The sequence below is a fragment of the Balearica regulorum genome, chromosome 29, assembly GCF_011004875.1.
Source record: "Balearica regulorum gibbericeps isolate bBalReg1 chromosome 29, bBalReg1.pri, whole genome shotgun sequence".
NCBI lineage: Eukaryota > Metazoa > Chordata > Aves > Gruiformes > Gruidae > Balearica > Balearica regulorum.
Window position 1 is genome coordinate 1783527 of NC_046212.1, and position 22651 is coordinate 1806177.

General features: G+C 71.4%; 3 protein-coding genes across 9 annotated transcripts; 1 reads left to right on the top strand and 2 right to left on the bottom strand.

The window, feature by feature from the left end:
* Nucleotides 1-5: 5 nt before the first annotated feature.
* TMBIM6 (transmembrane BAX inhibitor motif containing 6) lies at nt 6-3740 on the bottom strand. Its single transcript, XM_075737850.1, has 10 exons — nt 3603-3740; nt 2054-2157; nt 1845-1953; nt 1618-1738; nt 1442-1490; nt 1269-1366; nt 1077-1156; nt 865-965; nt 717-789; nt 6-628 (listed from the first exon to the last, which is right to left on the bottom strand). Exons 2-10 carry the CDS (start codon nt 2107-2109, stop codon nt 605-607), a joined length of 711 nt encoding a protein of 236 aa, XP_075593965.1. The 5' UTR covers nt 2110-2157; nt 3603-3740; the 3' UTR covers nt 6-604.
* A 270-nt stretch (nt 3741-4010) lies between these two features.
* On the top strand, nt 4011-17239 carry FMNL3 (formin like 3). 5 transcript variants are annotated; one of them, XM_075737837.1, is made up of 28 exons: nt 4011-4224; nt 6660-6743; nt 6821-6901; nt 6997-7070; nt 8457-8540; nt 8967-9119; nt 10248-10356; nt 10442-10518; nt 10601-10694; nt 11364-11438; nt 11529-11639; nt 11716-11865; nt 12013-12114; nt 12196-12442; nt 12629-12697; nt 12888-13012; nt 13099-13301; nt 13844-14078; nt 14177-14245; nt 14379-14459; nt 14576-14705; nt 14792-14952; nt 15260-15361; nt 15455-15544; nt 15646-15757; nt 15869-15967; nt 16699-16731; nt 16812-17239. In XM_075737837.1, the coding sequence occupies exons 1-26, from the start codon at nt 4075-4077 to the stop codon at nt 15958-15960; spliced, it is 3060 nt and encodes a 1019-aa protein (XP_075593952.1). In that variant the 5' UTR covers nt 4011-4074; the 3' UTR covers nt 15961-15967; nt 16699-16731; nt 16812-17239. The 5 variants fall into 5 exon arrangements, with proteins under 5 accessions (XP_075593952.1, XP_075593950.1, XP_075593951.1 ...); XM_075737835.1 differs by having other exon boundaries at nt 6994-7070; nt 16812-17238; XM_075737836.1 differs by having other exon boundaries at nt 6994-7070; nt 11719-11865; nt 16812-17238.
* Nucleotides 17240-18726: 1487 nt separating this feature from the next.
* Nucleotides 18727-21207, bottom strand: ATG101 (autophagy related 101). Of its 3 annotated transcripts, XM_075737846.1 has the most exons (4): nt 21044-21113; nt 20968-20976; nt 19743-20031; nt 18727-19606 (listed from the first exon to the last, which is right to left on the bottom strand). In XM_075737846.1, exons 3-4 carry the CDS (start codon nt 19992-19994, stop codon nt 19202-19204), a joined length of 657 nt encoding a protein of 218 aa, XP_075593961.1. In that variant the 5' UTR covers nt 19995-20031; nt 20968-20976; nt 21044-21113; the 3' UTR covers nt 18727-19201. The 3 variants fall into 3 exon arrangements, with proteins under 3 accessions (XP_075593961.1, XP_075593964.1, XP_075593962.1); XM_075737849.1 differs by lacking the exon at nt 20968-20976 and having other exon boundaries at nt 21081-21207; XM_075737847.1 differs by lacking the exons at nt 20968-20976; nt 21044-21113 and adding an exon at nt 20433-20440.
* Between the last annotated feature and the right edge of the window lie 1444 nt (nt 21208-22651).

Consider the following 22651-nt stretch of genomic DNA (forward strand, 5'->3'; position numbering starts at 1 on the left):
AGAGGTTCGAGTCTGAGCGTTTTATTGAATCGTCCCGGTGTACAAAGAGGCAACAGCGGGATGGGGGGGGCTCGGAATCGAAACACCTTCATCCCCACGGCCCCGCCGGACGGCTCGCCCAGCTGGCTTTTCTTTTCCGTTGTATTTCTTGGCACTGGTGCTAAAGGAGAGGCTCCTCCGCTGAGCTTGGCTTCGGGGGGGGTCCCACCATCGCGCCTGCCCCCCCCCCAGCTGGCACAGGGGGGTCCACGGCCGCCCGGGGAGGGGGATAACGCCGAGGAGGCGAGGTGGGGACGTGCTGCCCACGGGGCCGGGGAGAAACCTCTACAGAAAGCTGACGTGTAGGCGATGACCCCGAGGGACGCAGGCTCTGGGGGGAGCCGGGGAGGGGGCGGGGAGCAGAATTCCAGCAGGATCCGCAAATCGGCTGGTTTCTAATCAAAGAAAAGCTAAACGAGAGGAAAAAACCCACAAGGTGCGAAAGCTTCTGGGCTGCTTTTCATCAGCAGCAAAGCGCAACCCCTTTAATGAACCAGAGGAGGGACGGGGATGGGGTAGGGACAGGGACTGGACGGGGACAGCTCCACCTCGGCCTGGAGCTGCTTCACTTCTTCTCCTTCTTCTTGTTCTGCAAGAGGAGAGGTGGCCGGTCACTGCTGGGGCCGTGCCCCCCCTCCCTGTGTCCCCCCCACCATGCCCAGGGGATCGTCACCCACCTCGGTCATGCCCAGGATCATCAGAAGCTCCCGGAAGATGTTGACGAAGTCGAGGAAGAGATCGACGCAGTGCCTGAGGGGGCAGAGGGACACGCTCAGGGTGGCCCAGCCCCCCCCTGGCCCAGCCCCCCCTGGCCCCAGCACCCACCAGATGTAATCCTTGTCCCCGCTCTCCGCCTTCTCGATGATGAGCTGCGTGTCGAAGAGCACGAAGCCGCACATGATCATCAGCCCCAGGTAGAGATTGGCCTGTGGGGAGAAGGGACGTTAGATGGGGACATCACCACCACGAGCTGATGGCGGTCTGTCCGTCTGTCCGTCCGTCCTCCGCGGGGTCCTGGCAGGCGCGAGGGGACTCACCGTGAAGAGCCAAGTGGATCCCACAAAGGCGTTAACCAGGGAGGAGAGAAGCATCAGGGTGAGGCCGGAGAGCAGGAACCCTGCGGGGAGACAGCAGGGAGTGAGGCCTGTCCCTGGCCCCCCCGTGGGTGCCCCCACCCCGTCCAGGAAACCCCCAGCCCCCCCCGTGGGTCTCCCCCAGCCCCCCCTCACCTCCCAGGTAGAGGAAGCTGCGGCGCCGGGCGTACAGGGCGCTCAGCGAGAAGCAGGCGAAGATGGTGGCGGTGCCCAGGAAGGCGGTGGGGATGATGCTAGGAGAGAGGAAAAGGGGTGAACGGGGCCCGGGGGGTGGCAGGGGGCAGCCGTGGCGGGGGGAACGCTCCTACCTGGGGTTGATGGAGATGCACATTTCCAGGAGGGGCCCCAGGTTGATGCCTGGAAGGACAAAGCGGGGTGTCACCAGAACCAGTTTCTAGCTGGGGGCTGCGTCAGGGCTCTGGTCCCCTCCTTTCCTGGGCTCGGGGTCCTGCAGGACTCGGGAGGGTCCCCAGTGCCCACCTACCCGTCAGGAAGGCGAAGCCTGCCAGCATCCCCAGCCTCTTCTGCTCTGTCTCCCGGCTGTGCGGGGTGGCTGTCAGCCAGATCATCAGCCCCAGGGCACCCAGGCCGGTCAGGAGGCTGAACTGCGGGGCGAGAGGCAGGTGGGGGCCCGGCATCGCCTCACCGGGGCTGTGCGGGCCGGGGGCCGCGAGGACAGGGGCCACCTGCGACGCCCCAAAGGCCCCTCACCTGGAAGAGGTGGGTCACCACATTGACGTAGGCGCCTGCGGCCGCCACGAACATGCAGAGGGCGAAGCTGGCGTAGACCCTCTTCAGGTGCTCCTGGGTGGAGGCCGAGCTGTGGGTGACAGGGGTGGGCGGTGAGGCCGGCAGTGAGGCTGGCGCAGCCCCCCCGTGAGCCCCCCACTTGTGCCTGACCTGCCCGAGGCATTACTCACATGTGGGAGAACTTGAAGAGGGCGTCAAAATTGATGTTTCGGTCAAAGACGTTCATGGCGCCGGACTGGGAGTGGCCCCGCCAGGCGCTTTGCAGAGGTGCGAGCTGCAAGAGGGGAGGAGGGTCAGGGGGAGGCCGGAGCCCTCCCGGGCTCCCCAAGCTCCCCCCCACACGGCAGAGGAGCTCAGCACGGAGCGAGCTGCAGGAGCTGCGAGCTGCTCGGGATCTGCCGCGCTCTGCGACGGCTGGGTGTGCGGAACCCTCCTTGCCGTGCTGGTGCAAGTGTTGCAGGCTGTTGCGAGACTGGGGGTTGTCCCCGGGGAGGCCCCGACCCCGCGGGAGCACTGCCGGCAGCTGGAAAGCGTCTTTGTGCCAGGCCACTATTAGTGCCCGTAATGACATCCCCAGAGGAGGCTCCAGCAGCGCGAGGCTCCCTCCAGGGCCTCCTCCTCCTCGCTCCTTCCCGCTCTGGCCCCTCCACTGGTGCCCGGTCCAGCCGGCTTGGCCGGTGCTATTTACCCTGGCACCCGCAGGAGCCCAACCAGCCCAGCAAGTGGCACGAGCTGCCTGTCCCCGAGGGGCGGAGGGGCCCGAACAGGCTGGGGCAGACAGGGGCCAGGCCGTGGGGCTGTCAACTGGCCACGCCGGTGGAAGGGAGGGCCTGGGGTCTCCTCCTGCCACACCGGCACAGCGCCCCGCGCCCACTGCCCTTGTCCAGGGCTGCACTGGTTTCGCCCCAGCACCGGGACACCGAGAGACGGGTTGTCACTGGGCCGGTGCCACCACGCCAACGGGGACCTCCTGGCTCGGCCCCACGGCTCACAGCGGGGCAGAAGCGGAGGTCGCTGCCCCAGGGCCTCGCCGGGGGTTGCGCAAGGCAATGGGGAAGCTGGCCGTGCGCGGGGTGCGGTGGCGGCAGAGGTGTGACAGCCGGCACGGCGGGTGGCTGTGACAGCGAGTTTCGCCAGGCAGGGCCGGCGCTCCCCGCGGACGTGACGGCAGGTGGGTCCCGGCTCCCAGGACAGCGGAGGGACCGGGGCCTCCCCCGCCGAAGGCAGGGAGCCCCTCACCCGGCACGGGTGACTGAGATGGGGCAGGAGCCGGTTTGGTTTCGCTGGTGACGTCCCCGGGCGGTGGCCCGAGGGCGGCTGCCGGGCGCTGCCGTCAATGTGTAACCGGCACCGTCGCTCAGAGCGACCTTTACCCACCGGCGCTGCCCCGGGCCCGCCACCGCCCGCCCGCCCCCCCCCCCCGCGGGCTCCTGCGAGGGGGCCTCGCCCCGGCTCCCGCCCTACTGCAGCCCCCCGGAACCAGGCGGAGCCCCCACGGGGGGCCGGACCCGGCACCGAGGCCCGGTGGGGGCGGCAGGAGCTGCCCAGGCCCGGCCCCCCCCCCCGGGTGAGGCCTGATGGGGCGGTGGGGGCTGCCCGGGACCCGCAGCCGCCGTGGGGGTCCCGGGGGGGCAGCGAGGACCCCCGAGGCTGGGCTCCACCCCCCCCCCCGGCCGCCGCGGTCCCCTCACCCGCGGGGAGACCCGGTGCCGCCCTCACCTGCGCGGCGCTCCGCCGTCCGTGCTAGGCCTCGAACGGTCCCCACTCCGCCACGCCCCCGGCCCTCATTGGCCTGCGCGCCGCGGAGGCCCGCCCTCCGACTCGCTCTATTGGTCCGTCGCCACCACTCGGGGCGGGGCGAGGCGAGACGCTGCCACCGCCCATTGGCGGTCGGCCGCGCCCGAGCGCCGCCGTTGGCCAGGCGCCCCCCCTTCCCCCGCACAGAAGCACGACGCTCATTGGTTTTCGTGGCCGTGGCCGGGCCAATCGGCACATCCCGTTCGCTCCCAGCCTTTGGGCGCCCCCCAGTGGCGCCGCCGCCCGTCCGTCCTTGGGCGCCCCCTGGCGGCTCCGCCGCGGAGCTGCGGGCGGGGCGGGGCGGGGCGGGGCGGGGCGGGGCCGGGAGGCGGCGGCGGCGGCCGGACGCGACGGGCTGAGCCTCCCCCGCCGCCCCCCGGTGCCTGGGCCGGGGATGGGGAACGTGGAGAGCGCGGACGGGGAGGCGCTGCCCCGGGGCCCGGGAGCGGCGGCGGTGGCCCCGGGGAGCCCCGGGCTGTTCGCCCCGGGCAAGATGCCGATGCCGGAGCCCTGCGAGCTGGAGGAACGCTTCGCCTTGGTGCTGGTGAGACACCGACCCCCGCCGCGGCCCCGGCCGCTCGCTGCGCCCCTCCCCGGCGCCCACGGCGTCCCCCCCCCCCCCCGCCCGGTTCCCGGTGCGTGGCCCCCCGCCTCCCCCCCCCCCGCCCGGTGCGCTGCCCCCGTGCTCCTCCCGGTCCGCCCCTACCCGGGATCCCGCCCGGTGCGCCCTCCCGGGCCGGACGCGCCCCGCCGCCGCGCTCCCCTCCCGGCGTCCGGCTGCGGGTGGGCGGGTACCCCCGGGGACGGTACCGGCGCCCAGAGGAACCGCGGGCGGGCAGGGAGCGCCGATGCCCGCGGGGATGGGCAGCGGCCGCGGGGCCGGGGGCAGCCCCGGGGGAAGCCCGTCCTGGGACAGCCCCGGGGGGTGACGCCACTCCCGGTGCCACCGGGGGGGGGCGGGGGGGCCCTTCAGCCCCGGGACTTTTTGACCCGGGAAAGTCCCATCGAGGCGGCGCGCGGGGCTGGGCGTGGGGTGCCCGTGGGTGCGGGGGTCCAGGGGGTGCAGGGTCCCCCTGGCTGGTGGTCCCCAGTGCTGGGTGTCCCCGTGGGTGTGGGTGCCCCCGTGGTCCCCGGTTTGCTGTCACAGCCGGGGCGGTGGCCTTCCCGCAGCGGTCACCGGCCAAGGCTGCCATGCCATCCCGTTACCGGGATGTGGCTTGGAGTGACCCCGTCCCCACGCTGTGACCCCGGTGCCATCGGGACCACCGGTGCCGTGGGGGTCACCGCGTCCCACCGGCGCCTGGCTCACGGCACAGCGGGGTGGCCCCGTGGCCCGTCTGTGGTGGGGTGGCCCATCCACGGTGCCAGTGCGGCGCTGGCTTTGTTTTGGGGAGGGGGTGACCCTGGCCGGGACACCGTGGCTGGGTGACGCACGGGGCACACGACCCCCGACGCCCGGCACCGCCATCCCGGCGGTGGCTGTAGCCAGCGGAAGCCGCGTCCGGGCAGGAAATGCCAAACGTGGCCCCTGGGGCTCTGGGAGCTGGAACCGGGGGGTACCGGGGGTCACCGGCACCCCCAGCGTGGGACCGTCCCGCTGGCAGCGAGGGGCACCCGCCCTCGGGGCCGTTGCCCATCCCCGCATCCCACGCGGGGCGGATGCGGGAGCCGGTCCCTGCGGGGCCGGTGGCGGGGGGGGACGCATCCTGCCGGGGGATGCCGACGCTGGGGGGAGGAGGGATTTTGAGGTTGGTGGCACTGGGGTTCCCTCGGTGCCGGTACCCCCAAAATCCCCACACACACCCCACACCCCCCCACCTTCAGCGTCGGCATCGCCCGGTGCCGTCCTGGCTACTGCTGGGGAGGAAAATATTTCATCATGTGATGGGGCCGCAGCGCTGGCGGCCCCCAGACGGGCGGGATCCATCTCCGGGTGTCCCCCAAAACCAGGGTGGGCTCCAGCCCCGGCAGCCCCTGGACCCTGGGGGGGCTCAGTCCTCGGGCAGCTGGGGTGGGGGGGGTCCCCGGTGGGGGCCGGTGGTGGAGGAAGTGCCCGGCCGGGAGCGGCCCCGCTCCCGCCACAAAGGCAGGAAGCCGAGCGGCGGGAATGCCGGAGAGGGCGGCTGCGCTTCAAAGCCCCCCCGGTGCCCCCCGCCCCCCGCCCAGGGCCTCCGTGTCCTTCCCCCCCCCCTCCGTCCCCAGGGGGTCCCCGGGGTCCCCGCGATTTTGCCGTCTACCACAGTGGATAAATAAACGTGGCCCCGTGGGAAGGGAGGCACCGTCCCTGCAGCGATTTTGGGGGGACCCCATCCCGGCGGTGATGTCCCCAATCTCCTGGGACCCCGTGTTTCCCCCCCGGGGTTGCGCGGCCTCGCCCAGGCTCTGCCCCGGTTTCCTGTGGCTCGGCGGGGCCGGGATGACCAGGGGATGGATAATTTTAGCTGCCACGGGGCGGGTGGAGCGCCGGCACCTCCCCGCCACGGCGATGGCCGGCTCCCGGTGCGGACGCTGCTCGGGGGCCACCTCACCGGGGTGGCATCGCCCAGTGGGGTGGCATCAGCCCCCAGGGCAGCCCCAAGCCCGCGGCCATCCAGCATCCTCCCCGGTTTTCACCGTGGCAGCCCGTTTGTGTCCTCGGTGATACCGGCGCCCTGGGCCGCATCCAGCACCGGTGGTCCCTGGGGTGAAGATGCGCGGCGCCCTGGCGAGCCGGGCACCGCTGCCGGGCTTCACGCCGCGGTTGGGGAGCGGAGGCTGCGGTTTGCCAGCGAGGAAGCGGGCGCAGACAGGAAGGACGTGTCGGCGCTGGGGAGATTCGGTGTTACCGGCGGCTGGCACGTGGCGCTGGTGGCACCGCTGTCGCCGTGCCGGCGTGTGGCCTCGTGCCCACCAGTGCTTCCTGGTGCCAGGGACCCCGGGTGTCCTTGGGGGGCAGCGTCCCTGTGTCCCCTGCGGTGACGCCCCCCCCTCTGCCCCCAGAGCTCCATGAACCTGCCCCCGGACAAAGCCCGGCTCCTGCGCCAGTACGACAACGAGAAGAAGTGGGACCTCATCTGCGACCAGGTGGGGGGCTGGGGGGGGGCTGGGGGGGGCTGTGCCGCCGTGCCGATGTCACTGACACCCCCCCCCGTCCCCCCCAGGAGCGGTTCCAGGTGAAGAGCCCCCCCCACGCCTACATCCAGAAGCTGCGCAGCTTCCTGGAGCCGGGGGTCACGCGGAAGGTGAGGGGTTGGGGGGGAGCCGGGGGGGTCCGGGGGTGCTGGGGCGTCTTTTGGGGGGGGGGGGGCATGGCTCAGCCTCGCTCTGCCCCCAGAAGTTCAGGAGGAGGGTGCAGGAGTCGACCAAGGTCCTGCGCGAGCTGGAGATCAGCCTGAGGACAAACCACATCGGGTGAGTGCGGGGTCCCGGGGGGGGGGAGCTGTGGGGTCTGGGCGGGGGGGAGGGCACAGGGTCCTGGCACCGGCCGCGCCGCAGCTGCAGGGGAAATCGGAGGCGCTGCAGGAACTGGGCCGGTTCCTGCCGTGGCTGTGCCGTGGGCCAGGGCTGCCGGCGGGCAGGTCCCGGGGGCGGATGCCGCGGGCGGATGGGCCGGCGATGACGCCCTGCGCCAAGCAGCACGGCCGGATCCTGCCCCGCTCCTCCCGGCACCGACCCTGAGCCGGCGGCACCCCGACCCCGCACCGGCGGCTCGTCCCTCCGGCGCACGGGGGGACGCGCGGAAGCTGCGCGGGGCGGTCAGAGGGACGGGGACGTCGCTGGGGACAGCGGGGACATCACTGGTGGGCGCCCGGCTCTGCGGTCGTGCCCGCGTGCTCGGGGCGGCTCGTGCACGTGCCTGGCGGTGCCCGGCCGTCGGCCCCGCCGCAGCCCCGCCGTGCGGCCCTTCCCGCCCACGGCCCGAAAATAGCAGCAGCCGGAGACAGGAAACGGGCTGGAGCGAGGGGCTGGCGCCGGCAGGAAAGGGGCGGCCATGGCCCCCCCCCCCCGCCCCGACTCCTGCTGCTGCCTGACTCACCACCCCCGGCCGCGGGCAGGGGCACGGGCAGGGGCAAGGGCAGGCGCGGGGACCCGGAGGCCATGTGTGCACACGCTGTGCTCGCGGTGCTGCTGGGTGCAGCCCTCTGCCCATGCACACGTGTGCACGCCTCCCCGCCGCGGTGCACGCAGCCCCGTCTCCCCGTGCACACCCGCACCCTCCCCGTGCACGCCCCCCCGTGCGCGCGGTCCCTCTCCCTATGCGTGCACGCCCCCCATGTGAAGAACCCCCCCACCCGTGCACAGCACCTCTGTCTGTGCACCCCCGTGCACGCCCCCCCGGTGCACAACCCCCGTGCACACACCCCACGCACACGCCTGACACCACGTGCACCCCCTCCCCAGGTGCAACCCCCTCCTCTGCGCACAAACCCCCCCCCCCCCATCTCATCTGGGCTCCTTGCCCCGCGCAGCATCGCACCCGTGCACCCTCCCACCCTCCCAGGGGGCCGGGGCACCCCGAACCCCCCACCCCAGGGTGCGCAGGGCAGGGGACGGGGGTGCAGCCCCAGCACCCAGCACCCAGCTCAGCTTCCCGCCCCCGCTGCAGCCAGCAGATAAAGCCGCACCGGTGCTGGCACCAGCGATAGCGGAGGGGCCGCAACTGCCACCGGAGCCCCAACGCTGCTCCCACCGCCCCCTCCCCGTCCCTGCGCCGGGCTGGGGGTCCCTGGGTGAGGGGATGATGCGCTGGGGGGGTCCCCGGCTCCTGCGGGCCCTGACGGGTGCCTGGTGCTGTAGGTGGGTGCGCGAATTCCTCAACGATGAGAACAAGGGGCTGGACGTGCTGGTGAACTACCTGTCCTTCGCCCAGTGCGCCGTCATGTGAGTAGGGTGCTGGGGGTCCCGGGGTGCTGAGGGTCCCGGGGTGCTGGGCGAGGGTCCCGGAGTGCTGGGGGACACACGATGTGGAGGGTCCCAGTGCCCCGCGGCAGGTCCCTGCTGCGGGCAGCCGATACCGCTCGGCCCCTTATCAGCATTGGGGTAGCCCAGCCGGCGTGGGGGACCCGCCTGCCCTGGGGGTCCCGGGGGACACGGGCCGTTCGACCCCCTCCTGCCCGTCCAGGCTGGGGATGGGACTGCAGGGCCACCCTCGCGCCTCTCCCTGCCCCGCTGCCGCCCAGCCGCCGCCGCCGCCCGCTTCAAGCGCTTGCTGCGGTGGCTGTGCCGCTCCGTGCCAAAGCTGTGCGCGCTTCCCCGCGTGTGTGTGTGTGCGTGCATGCGTGTGTGTGTGTGTGTGTCCCACCCCAGGTTGGATTTTGAGGGCCTGGAAGGCGGCGAGGACGGCGCGCTGGAAAAGCTGCGCACCTGGAGCAGGTCCATCGAGGATCTGCAGCACCCCAGCGCCCTGCCCGCCCCCTTCGCCAGCAGCCTTGCCCGCTCTGCCCGCCAGACCGCCCTACGGTATGTACCCGCCGTGCCGGCCGGCTGCAGGGGTACGTCCCGCCGCTGCGCCCAGCAGCTGCCCCGCTCCGCCGGCTCCAGCCAGCCACGGCGCTGCTGCTCGCTGTGTGCCGCGCGCCGTCCTGCCCGCGGTGCGTGCCGTGCTAAGCGCCATCCCGCCGTGGTGTGTGCCGTGCCATCTCGCCCTCTGCCGTGCGCCGTCCTGCCCGTGGTGCGTGCCGTGCCACGCGCCATCTTGCCCCTCGCGTGTGCCGTGCCGTCATGCCCTGTGCCACGCACAATCCTGCCCGTGCCGCTCGCTGCCTTGTGTTGCGTGCCGTGCCATGCACCATCCTGCCCATGGTGCGTGCCGTGCCGTGCGCCATCCTGCCCCGTGCCACGCAGCGCCCAGCCCGTGGTGCATACTGTGCCGTGCACCATCCTGCCTGTGGTGCGTGCTGTGCCACGCGCTGCCCTGCCCTGTGCCGCGCACCATCGCGTGCGTGGCGCACGCCACGTCCTGCGTGCTGGCTGCCCCGTGGTGTGCCCGCAGCGCCAGGCTGGGCCTCGCCCGTGGTGCGGCTGCGTCACGGCACGTGCCACGTGTGCCGCATCCTGCGCTGCCTTGCGTGTCCTGTCCTGTCCTGCCGGCCGTACCCGCCGTGCCCTGCCCACCCGCGGCAGCTCGGCGCTGCCGTCCCCGTCCCGCCCGCGCCGCCTGCCCGTCCCTCTGCCTGCTGCGTCCGCGCTGCCTCCGCTCGCCCCCGCTCTGGCTCTGCCCCCCGTGCCCCGGGGTAACGCGCCCCGTCTCTGCTTCCAGGGCCGGGCCCCCCCCTCTCTGGCTGCGCTCTCTCTCTCTCTCCTCCGCGCCTGCCTCGCCGCTCGCCCGCCGGGTAAGTACCGGCTGCCCGGGGCCGGCCTGGCGCTCGCGGCGACTTCGCTCCGCGTCTCCGCCAGCCTCTGTCCCTCTTGCCCTCCGGCCGCTTCTCTCTGTCTCTGCCCCTCCAAAAGCCCCGCTGTCCCCGTGCCGTCCCCATCCCGCTCCCCCACCGGGGTCCCACGGGACCGGTTCCCGCCCGGGTGAGCGCTGGCGGTGCAGCACCGGCGGTACAAGGGTCCCTCTCACCGGCACCCGGTGTCCCCCCCCAGCTACGGCACGCTGCCGAGCCGCAGGGCGCTGAAGAACTCGCGCCTGGTGAGCCAGAAGGATGACGTCCACCTCTGCATCATGTGTCTCCGGGCCATCATGAACTACCAGGTACCGCCACCCCACGGGGGGGGACACACACCGATGCTGCCGCCGTGCCAGCGCGGCTAACGCCATCCCCGCTCCGTCCCCACAGTATGGCTTCAACCTGGTGATGTCACATCCCCACGCCGTCAATGAGATCGCCCTGAGCCTCAATAACAAGAACCCGAGGTACGGGGGGGGGTCTGGCCCAGGGGACACGGTCCCCCCGGTGCTGGCCGGGTGTGACGGTGCCGGTGCTGCTGTGCCGTAGGACGAAGGCGCTGGTGCTGGAGTTGCTGGCGGCCGTCTGCCTGGTGAGGGGCGGCCACGAGATCATCCTCGCTGCCTTCGACAACTTCAAGGAGGTACGGGGGGAGCGGGGGCAGGTTGGGGTGGGGACACTGGGGGGGGGGGACAGGAGCAGGCTGGGATGGGAGGAGGGACCGGGGGGGACAAGAGCAGGCTGGGATGGGGACACTGGGAGGGGACAGGAGCAGGCTGGGATGGGATGGGGGCACTGGGGGGGGGGACAGGAGCAGGCTGGGATGGGATGGGGACACTGGGGGGGGACAGGAGCAGGTTGGGGTGGGGACACGGTGGGGGGACAACAGGAGCAGGCTGGGATGGGAGGGAGGGACCAGGGGGGACAGGAGCAGACTGGGATGGGGACACTGGGAGGGGACAGGAGCAGGCTGGGATGGGATGGAGGGACCGGGGGGGCACAGGAGCAGGCTGGGATGGGGACACTGGGAGGGGACAGGAGCAGGCTGGGATGGGATGGAGGGACCGGGGGGGGGGGCAGGAGCAGGCTGGGATGGAGGACCAGCAACCAGGGAAAGGAGGAACCGAGGACATGAGGACCAGGCTGGGATGGGGAGTCTGGGGCGTAGGGGATGGGGGGATCAGGGAGGACGAGGCCAGGCTGGGTCAGGGGCTCTGGGGGCACCAGGTCCAGACTGGGATCAGGGGGCGGGGAGGACTGGGGGGGTGGGGAGGGCCAAGCCAGGTTAACCCCACGTCCGCTGCTTGCTCAGGTCTGCAAGGAGAAGCATCGCTTCGAGCGGCTGATGGACTACTTCCGCAACGAGGACAGCAGCATCGACTTCATGGTGGGACGCCCGGCCCTGGGCAAGAGGGGGAGTCTCTGGGGTGGCTGGGGGTGCTGGGGGGGCTCCCGGTGACCCCATCCCTGCCACCAGGTCGCCTGCATGCAGTTCATCAACATCGTGGTGCACTCAGTGGAGGACATGAACTTCCGTGTCCATCTCCAGTACGAGTTCACCAAGCTGGGGCTGGAGGAGTTCCTGCAGGTATGGGGGGGTGGGAGATTGGGGGTGCCGCCCTGAGGACCCCCCCCCGTCCCTGATGCTGCCCTGATGCCCGCAGAAGTCAAGGCACACGGAGAGTGAGAAGCTGCAGGTGCAGATCCAAGCGTACCTGGACAATGTCTTCGATGTGGGGGGGCTGCTGGAGGATGCCGAGACCAAGAACGTGGCCCTGGAGAAGGTGGAGGAGCTGGAGGAGCATCTGTCCCACGTACGTGAGCGCGGGGGGGGCGCGGGGATGCTCCTCGCTGGGTTCCAGAGCATCCCCTCCCGGGTCGGGCTTTGCCCCGGGGAGGTGGGAGGTGATACCGGAGGGGGGGTCCCTGCATCAGTGTCATGGCCTCGTCCCCCCTCGCAGCTGACGGAGAAGCTGCTGGACCTGGAGAACGAGAACATGATGCGGGTGGCGGAGCTGGAGAAGCAGCTGCTGCAGCGGGAGAAGGAGCTGGAGGTGGTGAAGGTGCGTGGGGGGCCGTGGGGGCCGTGGGGAGCACGGCAGGGTCCCGGCCCCCCCCCCCAGCCTGACACTAGCCGTCCCCAGGAGACCTACGAGCACACGAGCCACCAAGTGCACACGCTGCGGCGGATGATCAAGGAGAAGGACGAGGCTTTCCGGCGGCGCTACGGCTCCGAGCCACCCCCCGTGCCGGGCACCGAGCTCCCCCCGCAGCCCGAGCCCGAGCCCCCAGAGGAGGCACTGCGGGTCCCCGTTCTGCCCCCCGTGGAGGCTGCACCCCCCCCGCCCCCCCCGCCGCCTCCCCTGCCACCCCCTGCACCCCCACTCCCAGGTGAGGACGGGGGGGGGGCCCTGCGGTGTCCCCAAAACTGGGGCATGCCGGGGGGGGGGGGCCCTCCAAAACCGGGGTGTCCCTGGTGCTGGGCTACTCCCGAGGCTGGGGGGGGGGGGGGGGGGGTGTCCCCAAAACTGGGCCATCCCCCCTGGGGCACAGTTTCACCCTCTCCTCCCTTCACAGGCAAGTGCCCCCCCGCCCCACCGCTGCCGGGGGCTTCGCCCTCCATCGCCCTGACCGTCGGGCTCTCGGGTAGGTGGGGAGGGCGCGGGGACCGTGGGGACCGTGGGGACGGGGACAGGGTGGCGGGGTGTTGGGGTGGCGACGGGCAAGGACCGGGTACGGGGACCACGGCACGGGGGCGGGGGGATGGTGACGCCCTGGGACTGGCGCCGCGGGCTCGGGGTGAGCAGCGGACGCATGCCCCTGGCCCGGCTTGCAGCCATCCGGATCAAGAAGCCCATCAAGACCAAGTTCCGGCTGCCCGTCTTCAACTGGACGGCGCTGAAGCCCAACCAGATCAGCGGGACGGTGTTCAGCGAGCTGGATGACGAGCGGGTGCTGGAGGTGAGCCCGGGACCCTCGGCCCGAGCGGCTGGGTAGGTGCTTCTGCTGCCGCCGCCACCTCTGAGCCCCCACCTCGTCCCCCCCAGGACCTCGACCTGGAGCGCTTCGAGGAGCTCTTCAAGACCAAGGCGCAGGGTCCGGCCCTCGACCTCGTCTGCGCCAAGAACAAGGCGTCGCAGAAGGCGGCCAGCAAGGTGACGCTGCTGGAAGCCAACCGCGCCAAGAACCTGGCCATCACCCTGCGCAAGGCGGGCCGCGGCGCCGAGGAGATCTGCCGGGCCATCCACACGTACGTCACCCCCGCGCTGGGGTGCAGCGGTGCGGGGGGGGTATGGGGGAGCTGAGTGGGGTCTAGGGGGCTTGGCAGGGGGTGGGGGGGGTGATTGGGGCGTAATGGGGCCAGGCAGGGGGGCAGGGGGTCCCGGAAGGGTGCAGGGGGGGCTGGTTAGGGTGCAGGGGGTCCAGACAGGGTGCAGGGGGGCTGGTGTGGGTGCAGGGGGGTCCAGGCAGGGGCTCTGGTTGTGGTGCAGAGGGGCTGGTTAGGGTGCAGGGGGTCCAGGCAGGGTGCAGGGGGGCTGGTGTGGGTGCAGGGGGGTCCAGGCAGGGGCTCTGGTTGTGGTGCAGAGGGGCTGGTTAGGGTGCAGGGGGTCCAGGCAGGGTGCAGGGGGGGCTGGTGTGGGTGCAGGGGGGTCCAGGCAGGGGGTCTAGGCAGGGGCTCTGGTTGGGGTGCAGGAGGTCCAGGCAGGGTGCAGGGGGGCTGGTTGGGGTGCAGGGGGGGGCTGGATGGGGTGCAGTGGGGAGCCGATGCCCAACAGCGCGGGCGCGGGGCAGGTTTGACCTGGCGACGCTGCCGGTGGACTTTGTGGAGTGCCTGATGCGGTTCCTGCCGACGGAGGCGGAGGTGAAGGCGCTGCGGCAGTACGAGCGGGAGCGCAAGCCGCTGGAGGAGCTGGCGGACGAGGATCGCTTCATGCTGCAGTTCAGCAAGGTGGAGCGGCTGCCCCAGCGCATGGCCATCATGGCCTTCCTCGGCAACTTCGCCGAAAACCTCCAGATGCTGACGCCGGTACGGAGCCGGGGAGGGGAGGATCGCACCCGCCACAGGTGGGGGGGGTGTCCAGACCCCATGCCCCAGCTGAGCCCCCCCGTCCTGTCCCCCTGCAGCAGCTCAATGCCATCATCGCGGCCTCGGCCTCCGTCAAGTCCTCCCAGAAGCTGAAGCACATGTTGGAGGTGAGCGCGGGGGGGGATGAGCTGGGATGGAGCCCTGCCCTCCATCCTCGCCATAGCTGGGGGGGGGGTGTCCTACAGGGGTGTTGCTCCTCCCTGACCCCCCCATCCCCGGTGCTTTCCCCCCTCCCCGCAGATCATCTTGGCGCTGGGCAACTACATGAACAGCAGCAAACGCGGCGCCGTCTACGGCTTCAAACTGCAGAGCCTGGACCTGGTGGGCAGCCGCGGACCCCCTGCCCCGGTCCCTGGGCCCACGTGGGCTCCCGGGGGGGGTCCCATCCCACAGCCCTGACACCCGCCTCCCCCCCCCCCCCCCAAATCACCCCGCAGCTCCTGGACACCAAATCGACGGACAGGAAGATGACGCTGCTGCATTTCATCGCGCTGACGGTGCGGGAGAAGTACCCTGAGCTGGCGACCTTCTGGCAGGAGCTGCACTTTGTGGAGAAGGCATCTGCAGGTGCCCACCTCCATCCAACCCCCCCACCCCAGCTTGCCGTCCCCCGGGGCCGTGGATCCCCTTGACCCATCCCTGTGTCCCCGCAGTGTCCCTGGAGAACGTGCTGCTGGACGTGAAGGAGCTGGGCCGGGGGATGGAGCTGCTGCGGCGGGAGTGCGGGCTGCACGAGAACAGCGTCCTGCGCGCCTTCCTGGCCAGCAGCGAGGGCAAGCTGGAGCGGCTGCAGAAGGATGCACGGACGGCCGAGGTGAGGGCCGCGGAGCGGCTGTGCCTCGCACGCGGCTTGTCCTGCACGCCTTGCTTTGCACGGGTCTCGCGCGTGCCTTGCTTTGCACACTGCTCACGCGTGCCTCGCCACGCACGCGTTGCTTCGCGTGCTCCTTGCGTACGCCCGTCTCGCTCCTTGCGCGTGACTTGCTTTGCACGGCCCTCGTGTGCGTCTTGCTTTGCACGGCCCTTGTGCACTCCCTGCCTCACACGCCCCTCGTGCCGGGAGGCCACCAGGACCCACGGGATGCGCAGCCCGTCGGTGACCACCTCGTCCCCCTCACCAGGATGCCTACAACACGGTGGTGCGGTATTTTGGCGAGAGCCCCAAGACAACCCCCCCGTCCGTCTTCTTCCCGGTCTTTGTCCGGTTCATCCGCTCCTACAAGGTGAGACGGGGCCGGGAGGGGACACGCAGGGCAGGGGGGAGGGTGGGTCAGGGACACCGGCAATGTCCCACCACCGGCCCCTCGCCCCGGCAGGATGCGGAGCAGGAGAACGAGACACGGAAGAAGCAGGAGGAGGTGATGCGGGAGAAGCTGCTGGCGCAGGAGGCTAAGAAGCAGGAGAAGGTGAGCATGGATGGGCACACGGGTGGGCTGGGACACACGCCCCCACCCCCGAAAGGGGCCACGTGTGTCCCCAACCCGGGGCCTCTGCGTGTCCCTCGCAGCGGAACAAGTGGCAGCAGCAGGAGCTGATTGCGGAGCTGCGGCGGCGCCAGGCCAAGGACCATCGTCCTGTCTACGAGGGCAAGGACGGCACCATTGAGGACATCATCACCGGTACAGCCCCCGCCAGCCCCCCCCCGCCCGGACGCCTGGGTCCCGCCTGTGTGCGGGGGCTGACGTCTGCCTGTCCCGTCCCCCCCCCCCCCCCGCCCGTGCCCCCCGCAGCGCTGAAGAGCGTCCCCTTCACGGCCCGCACCGCCAAGCGGGGCTCGCGCTTCTTCTGCGACCCGTCCCACCACGACGAGTCCAGCTGTTAGCCCCCAGGTACCGCCTGCATGCCCGGGACCCCCGGACACCTCCCCCGGCCCCGCATGTGTCCTCCTGCACGCCCCCCTCCCCGCATGCCATCACCACGGGGTGCCCAGCACCCTCGGAAGAGAGCAGGGTCCTGGTGTGGGATCCCGGCACAAGGCTGGGTGGGTCCCGGCACAGGATCCCGGCACAAGGCAGGGTCAGCAGAGGATCCCGGCACAGGATCCCGGTGCAGTGCTGGGCTTCTGGCACAAGATCTTGGCGCAAGATCCTGGTGCAAGGCTGGGTTTCCAGCATGGGGCCTTTGCTGCAATGTGGGGTCCCAGTGCAGTACTGGATCCCGGTGTGGGGTCCCAGCGCAGGGTCCCAGTGCAGTACTGGATCCCGGTGTGGGGTCCCAGCGCAGGGTCCCAGTGCAGTACTGGATCCCGGTGTGGGGTCCCAGCGCAGGATCCCAGTGCAGTACTGGATCCCGGTGTGGGGTCCCAGCGCAGGGTCCCAGTGCAGTACTGGATCCCGGTGTGGGGTCCCAGCGCAGGATCCCAGTGCAGTACTGGATCCCGGTGTGGGGTCCCAGCGCAGGGTCCCAGTGCAGTACTGGATCCCGGTGTGGGGTCCCAGCCCGGTGCCTGGAGGCCTGGCCCCGAGCTGCCTCGGCATGGGGGGGGACCCCCCCGGGGCCCGTCCCCCAGGCCAGGCGTCCCCCGACACTGTCCCCTGACACTGTCCCTTCCCTCCCGCAGCCCGCAGGTGGATCCGCCTGTAGCCGAGCGAGGGTAAGGACCCTGGGCGGGGCGGGGGGGCTGCAGCGCTGGGCTGCCTCAGTTTCCCCTCCTCACCCCGCTCTGCCCTGCAGGTGCCAGGGGAGGTCTCCGTCCTGCCCCCAGCACCGTGCCGGGGGAGGGTGTGGAAATGTCCTTGTGCCACCGTCCTCGCCCGGGCTCGCAGGTGACGTCCCTGTCCCCTGCACTGGGGGGGGCGGGGGGGGTGTCTCGCTGCGCAGACCGCCCCCCCCAGCCTGCCTGCAGCAGAGGCCAAATCCAGCCTCCCCCCTCCAGCTGCGGTGGGGGCCCAGCACCAGTGGCTGACCCATGGGGTACCCCTTCCCCATCGCTTCCCCATGGGGGTCACCGCCCCGGAGCCCCCGTCCCGCTGCGGGGACCACGGCGACACACCACCCCCCCCCCCCCCAGCGCTCGTCACTTTGACCACTGATGTGAACACTAATTGCCAAAAAAGAAAAAAAAAAAAAAAAGGGACCAAAGCCAGGCTGGGGCGGGGGTGCGGCAGGATGGTGCCCCCCCGTTCCGGACACCCCCCCCCAGTGACTTTTTGTACATGTGAAATATATGGAGTCTTTTACATGGCCGCTGCCTGCTTTGGGGGAGGGAGGGTGGAGGGGACCTCCAGGAGCCCCCCCCATGTTGGGGTCCTGTGTCCCAGGGGTGGGGGGGGCTGTGCAGGGACCAGACCCTCGAGCAGGGCTTTGCAGCGATGCGATTAAAGCCCCAGGAGTGAGGAGGGGGATGTGATTTGGGGTGGGGGAAGGAGCTCCCCCCAACATCACCAGCCCTGCTCGGGGGGGGGGTGGGGTGACCCCAGTTCACCCCCCTGCCAGCAGCTGGGGGGGGACTGGGAAAAGTTTAGGGTCAATGGGGGTGCAGGAGGGGGTGGAGGAGCAGGATGGGGCCACGGGACCCTGGGGGGGGGGGCAGGATGTGGCCGTTGCATCTCCGCCAGCAGGGTCCAAGGGGCTGGGGGGGGCAGGACGCGGTCACTGCATCCCTAGGAGCAGGGCAGAAAGGGTTTGGGGTGGCAGGATGCGGCCCTGGCATCTCTGCTGGGGGGGTACTGGGGGCTCAGAGGGGCAGGATGTGGCCCCAGACCCTCCCCAAGCCCCACCAGCCCAGGGATTAGCCCTGAAACAGGGAATAAAAGTTTCCCCTAATCCTCTCAGGGGGGATTACCAGCACTGCCGCGCCCATGGCCAGATCCAGACCCGGCCCCAGGACCCCAGCGGCTCTGCTGGCCCCGTTGCCTTTTAATCCATCTGTACAAGCTGGGGAGGCCGCGGCCCCCAGCGCTGTCCTGCTCCGTCCCCAAGTGCCATCGAAGATGCTGTGGGCAAAGACGCTGCTGTCCGTCCGTCCGTCCGCTGGGCTCGGGCCGGTCCCTACGCCCCTCCGGCAGCCCCCTCGGCCTCGTGGGACAGCCGCCGCTCCCCTTGTGCCGGGGCTGCCGCCAGGCTCTCCGCCTGCACCAGCAGGTTGCAGCCGAGGAAGAAGACGGCGAAGGTGACGGCGAGGCAGAGCACCAGGACGACTGCGATTTGGGCGGCCTCGGCCGCTCGCACGTCCCCCTGCGCGCTGGCGTTCATCTTCTCCTCTTCCTCCCAGGAGCGGAGTGCGAGCGCGCGGGGCTGCGGCGGGTCGGCGACAGGCGGGGAGGGTTTAAGTGATGTCAGGGACCGTCTTAGCCACCCGCGCGGCCCCCCCTTGCTCTGCTGAGAGGTTGGTGCCCAGCGGATGCTCCCCCCGGGGCAGGGGAAGCGGCTTTGCCCCCTCCTTGGTGCTGTGGAGCGGTGCAGAGTCCTGCACGGAAGGGGTATCGCCCCGTCCCCTCCCCTGGGGGCACATGGGGGGCAGCCCCACCATGGCCGATGAGCCCCACGGTGTGAGGATGTGCTGGGGTCCCCCGGCTCAGCCACGGTGCCCGCTTCCCCCATCCCGTGGACGCTGGCCGCATCAACAGCCGGGATGCGACCAGATTCCCCGTGAAAGGAGAAATCCTTTATTTTTGCCCCAGAGAAGGGCAGTGAGCTCGTCTCTCGGCCTCGGAAGGAAGCAGTACCACTGGGGGGAGGACAGGCGGCGACAAGGGGCAAGGCTGGACAGGGTTCAGCTGCCATCGCCCCTCCGTGCTGGTCCCCAGCGTCGCTCTGCCAGGCCAGAAGCCCAGCGCCAACCCGGTGCCACACACACCGCCCAGCAGCTCTCACCCTGAGGACTCACCCCCCCCCCCCAGCCAACCTGGGAGCCACCGAGCCGGTTCTCCGAGCCGGGCAAGTGCCCCGCGGCGCAAACCAAACCTGTAGCAACCCACAATTAAAGGCCAGGCCGAGTCTGGCTCCCTGCAGAGGCTTTTTGGAGGTGGAGAGGAGGGATCCAAGCAGAGAAGTTGTCCCAAAGAGCCAGGGGCTGTGCCGGAGAGGTGCCACCACACGGGGTGAACCTGCCTCGGTGGCACCTACAGAGCCAGCGTGTCCTTGATGAGCCGGCGCATGGTTGTGGTGACCGAGGTGCCCAGGGAGTCCGTGATCTGGTAGGAGATCTTGTACAGGTAGGGCTGCACGTCCTTCAGGCTGGTGTCGAAAACATTGTCCACCTCCGACTGGGTGGGCATCTTGGGCAGGTACTCATGGCGGTTCATCACCTCCACGATGTTGATGATCTTCTCGCAGAGCTTCTCGCCCACCTTCTCCCGGCAGATCTGCCGCTCCTGCTCGTTAGCCAGGTTCACCACATTCACCTTGATGGTCCACAGCTCCCAAGGGATGCACTCGTCCGAGAAGGGCCAGCGCGACTTCTTCTTCTGGTAGAACTCCAGGGAGATCTGCCCCATCCCATCGCTGCCCGAGTTGCGCAGCGCATCCTGCCGAGAGAGTCGGTGGTCCCACTTGGGGGGGGGACAGGGACCAACCTTCCTCCCACAGGGAGGACACGGCGGAGCCTGCAGGTTTTTAAGTGCCTGATTTCAGCCCTGCCAGGTCCCCACGGGGTTTTCTTACCTTGAACTCCCCAACGGCCTTGCGGAGGGCCCGGTCCAGCTCCTCAGAGGAGACACGGACGTAGGCAAAGTCGATGAAGTCGCAGTCCACGTCCTGGGTGCCCACGGTGCCGATGGAGTAGGTGCCCTCCTTCTTGTAGTGGAACTTGCCGGTGCTGCGGTGCAGCAGGACGGTGTGGAGCACCGCCAGCATGGCCTCCTCCACCTGCCGACCCTCCACCGACACCTCCAGCACCTCTGCGCGGCAGTTCATGGTGGGGGCAGCTCCGGGGAGGGTGGGACGGTGGGTCCTGCGGGAAAAGAAGGGCGTTGGGGGCGGGGGTTAGTTGTGTCCCTGCTTGGGCAACAACCCCCTTTACCCACCCCTTGGGGACCCTGGTGGCTCAGTGTGTGCCCTCCCCGCACCACAGAGACCTGGTCCGAGCCCCCCCACCTCGCAGGGGCCCAGGCGTCCCGGTCCGGGCCCTCCAACACCCCACTCTTCCCCCGGAGAGCCCCAGGCCCCCCTCGGCCCCAGCTGCCCTCACCCAGGGCCCCGGCCCCCCTCACCCTCTCCCGGGGTCCAGCTCCCCTCACCCCCGTGGCCTCAGCCCCGCCTCCCCCCCGGGGTCCTGGCCCCCCTCACCCCCCCGGCCCGGCCCCCCCGACCCCCCTCCCCCCTCCCGGCCCCGGCCCCCTTCAGCCCCCTCACCCCCCCGGTCCCGGTCCCGGCCCCACTCACCCCCCGGCCCGGCCCCACTCACCCCCCCGGGCCCGGGCCCGGCCCTCCTCACCCCCCCGGTCCCGGTCCCCCTCACCCCCCCGGTCCCGGTCCCGGTCCCGGTCCCCCTCACCCCCTTCAGCCCCCTCACCCCCCCGTCCCGGTCCCGGTCCCGGCCCCCCTCACCCCCTCACCCCCCCGTCCCGGTCCCGGTCCCGGTCCCGGCCCCCCCCACCCCCCTCACCCCCCCGGTCCCGGTCCCGGCCCCCCTCACCCCCTTCAGCCCCCTCACCCCCCCCCGGTCCCGGCCCCCCTCAGCCCCCTCACCCCCCCGGTCCCGGTCCCCCTCACCCCCTTCAGCTCCCTCACCCCCCCGGCCCGGTCCCGGGCCCCCTCACCCCCCCGGTCCCGGTCCCGGGCCCCCTCACCCCCTTCAGCCCCCTCACCCCCCCGGTCCCGGTCCCCCTCACCCCCTCACCCCCCCGGTCCCGGTCCCGGCCCCCCTCACCCCCTTCAGCCCCCTCACCCCCCCGGTCCCGGCCCCCCTCACCCCCTCACCCCCCCGGTCCCGGTCCCGGTCCCGGCCCCCCTCACCCCCCCGGCCCGGCCCCCCAGCGCCGCCGCCAGCCTCGCTCTCACCGCCCGGGACCGACCATCTGACCGCCAGGAGGAGGGAAGTGGGGCTGTCCATCTATGTAGGGGGGGCTCGGGACACACCGTCTACCGAAACGGCGGCACGTCCCGCCGTAGAAGCCGTGTTTCCTCACTCTACACCTTCTGTCGTTAATTCTGGGTTCACAGATGCCGTTTCCGGCCGCGATGCGGCTCCGGGGGCAGAACCCCGCTCCCGCTCTCCTGCCTCTCTCCCCCCACGCCACCGCCGCCTTGGTTCGTTCCAGGTTGGGAGGGGGGGGGGACACCACAGAGCTGGGCTTCCCGCGGCGCAGAGCGGCGCACTTCCTCGGGGCGCACCCTGGCTCACAGCGCCCCCTGGTCTGGAGGCTCCGCGGCGGTATTGCAGCGGGGCCGGGGGCCGGTGACCCCCGGTGACCCCCGGTGACCCCCGGTGACCCCGCGGTGCCATGGCCCAGGACGGAGGGACACGGCGACAAGGAGAGAGCAGGGGGACAGGGCCCACGGGGGTACAGGGCCATGGGGGGCACCAATGTGGGGACGGGGGGCAGGGGGGCACCAGGGACGGGGGACATGGGGAGATGGGACACGGGGCAGGGGGACGTCGGGGTGCTGAGGCAGGGACACGGGGGACAGGGGGACAGGGGGGACAGGGGGACATGGGGGACAGGGGGATGGGGGGACAGGGGGACATGGGGGAGGGGGGACGGGGGGCAGGGGGACATGGGGACAGGGGGGACAGGGGGGGACGGGGGACATGGGGGGATGGGGGGACAGGGGGACATGGGGGAGGGGGGACGGGGGGCAGGGGGACATGGGGACAGGGGGGACACGGGGAACAGGGGGGGACAGGGGGACATGGGGACAGGGGGGACAGGGGGACACAGGGGACACGGGGGACAGGGGGGACACAGGGCTGTGGGGGGCACCAGTATGGGGACAGGGGGCCACGGGGGCCACAGGGCCGTGGGGTGCTGGCATCAGGCCACCCACACTGCCATGGGGACTCGTGTCCTGGTGTAAGCGGCAGGGTGGGCTGTGGCTGTGGCACGTCACCGGGCGGAAGGCCGGGCACACGCCATGACACACGTGTCCGTGCCGTGCAGCCCTGGGGCAACCGGCGTGGCCGCAGCCGGCCGTGGGGCTATTTTTACCTCGTCCTGCTGGCACCATCGTCCCCGTCCCCCCTGCAGCAGCCCCTGCCAGGGGCCCGGCCCGAGGCGGGCAGAGGCCAGCCCTGCGCCCTGGGGAGGGGACGGGGACCCGCTGCCCCACTCGGCCCCGGCTGCCGATCTTGGGGTGCCGGGGGGTGCCCTCCCCGGTGACTTCGGGTGTGGGTCGGCACCGTGACGGGCAGCTGCGGCACGGCACGGCAATTCCAGCCCCACGGCACGGCCCTTCCTGCCCCACGCGTGGCTGCTCCTGCCCCCCAGCCGGAGCAGCGCCAGGCCGTGCCGAGCTGTGCCGTGCCGACAGCCCACCCCGTGCCCCCCCGTCCCCGCTGCACGAGGCTCTCCTGCCCCCCCCGCAGCCCGACCCCCCGGCCGCGGCCCCGCCGTGCGTCAGCGCCCTCCTCA

What these genes read in the sequence shown, in the direction of transcription:
- TMBIM6 (XM_075737850.1), bottom strand. Translation starts at nt 2,109, where the DNA reads ATGAACGTCTTTGACCGAAACATCAATTTTGACGCCCTCTTCAAGTTC. An exon ending in TGCATCTCCATCAACCCCAG is followed by an intron (nt 1,367 to 1,441) that starts GTAGGAGCGTTC and finishes CCTCTCTCCTAG; the next exon opens with CATCATCCCCACCGCCTTCC. An exon ending in TGATCCTGGGCATGACCGAG is followed by an intron (nt 629 to 716) that starts GTGGGTGACGAT and finishes CTCCTCTTGCAG; the next exon opens with AACAAGAAGAAGGAGAAGAA.
- FMNL3 (XM_075737835.1), top strand. Translation starts at nt 4,075, where the DNA reads ATGGGGAACGTGGAGAGCGCGGACGGGGAGGCGCTGCCCCGGGGCCCG. An exon ending in TTCGCCCAGTGCGCCGTCAT is followed by an intron (nt 8,541 to 8,966) that starts GTGAGTAGGGTG and finishes GTCCCACCCCAG; the next exon opens with GTTGGATTTTGAGGGCCTGG. An exon ending in GGCTGGAGGAGTTCCTGCAG is followed by an intron (nt 11,640 to 11,715) that starts GTATGGGGGGGT and finishes TGATGCCCGCAG; the next exon opens with AAGTCAAGGCACACGGAGAG.
- ATG101 (XM_075737849.1), bottom strand. An exon ending in AGGCCGTTGGGGAGTTCAAG is followed by an intron (nt 19,607 to 19,742) that starts GTAAGAAAACCC and finishes CTCTCTCGGCAG; the next exon opens with GATGCGCTGCGCAACTCGGG.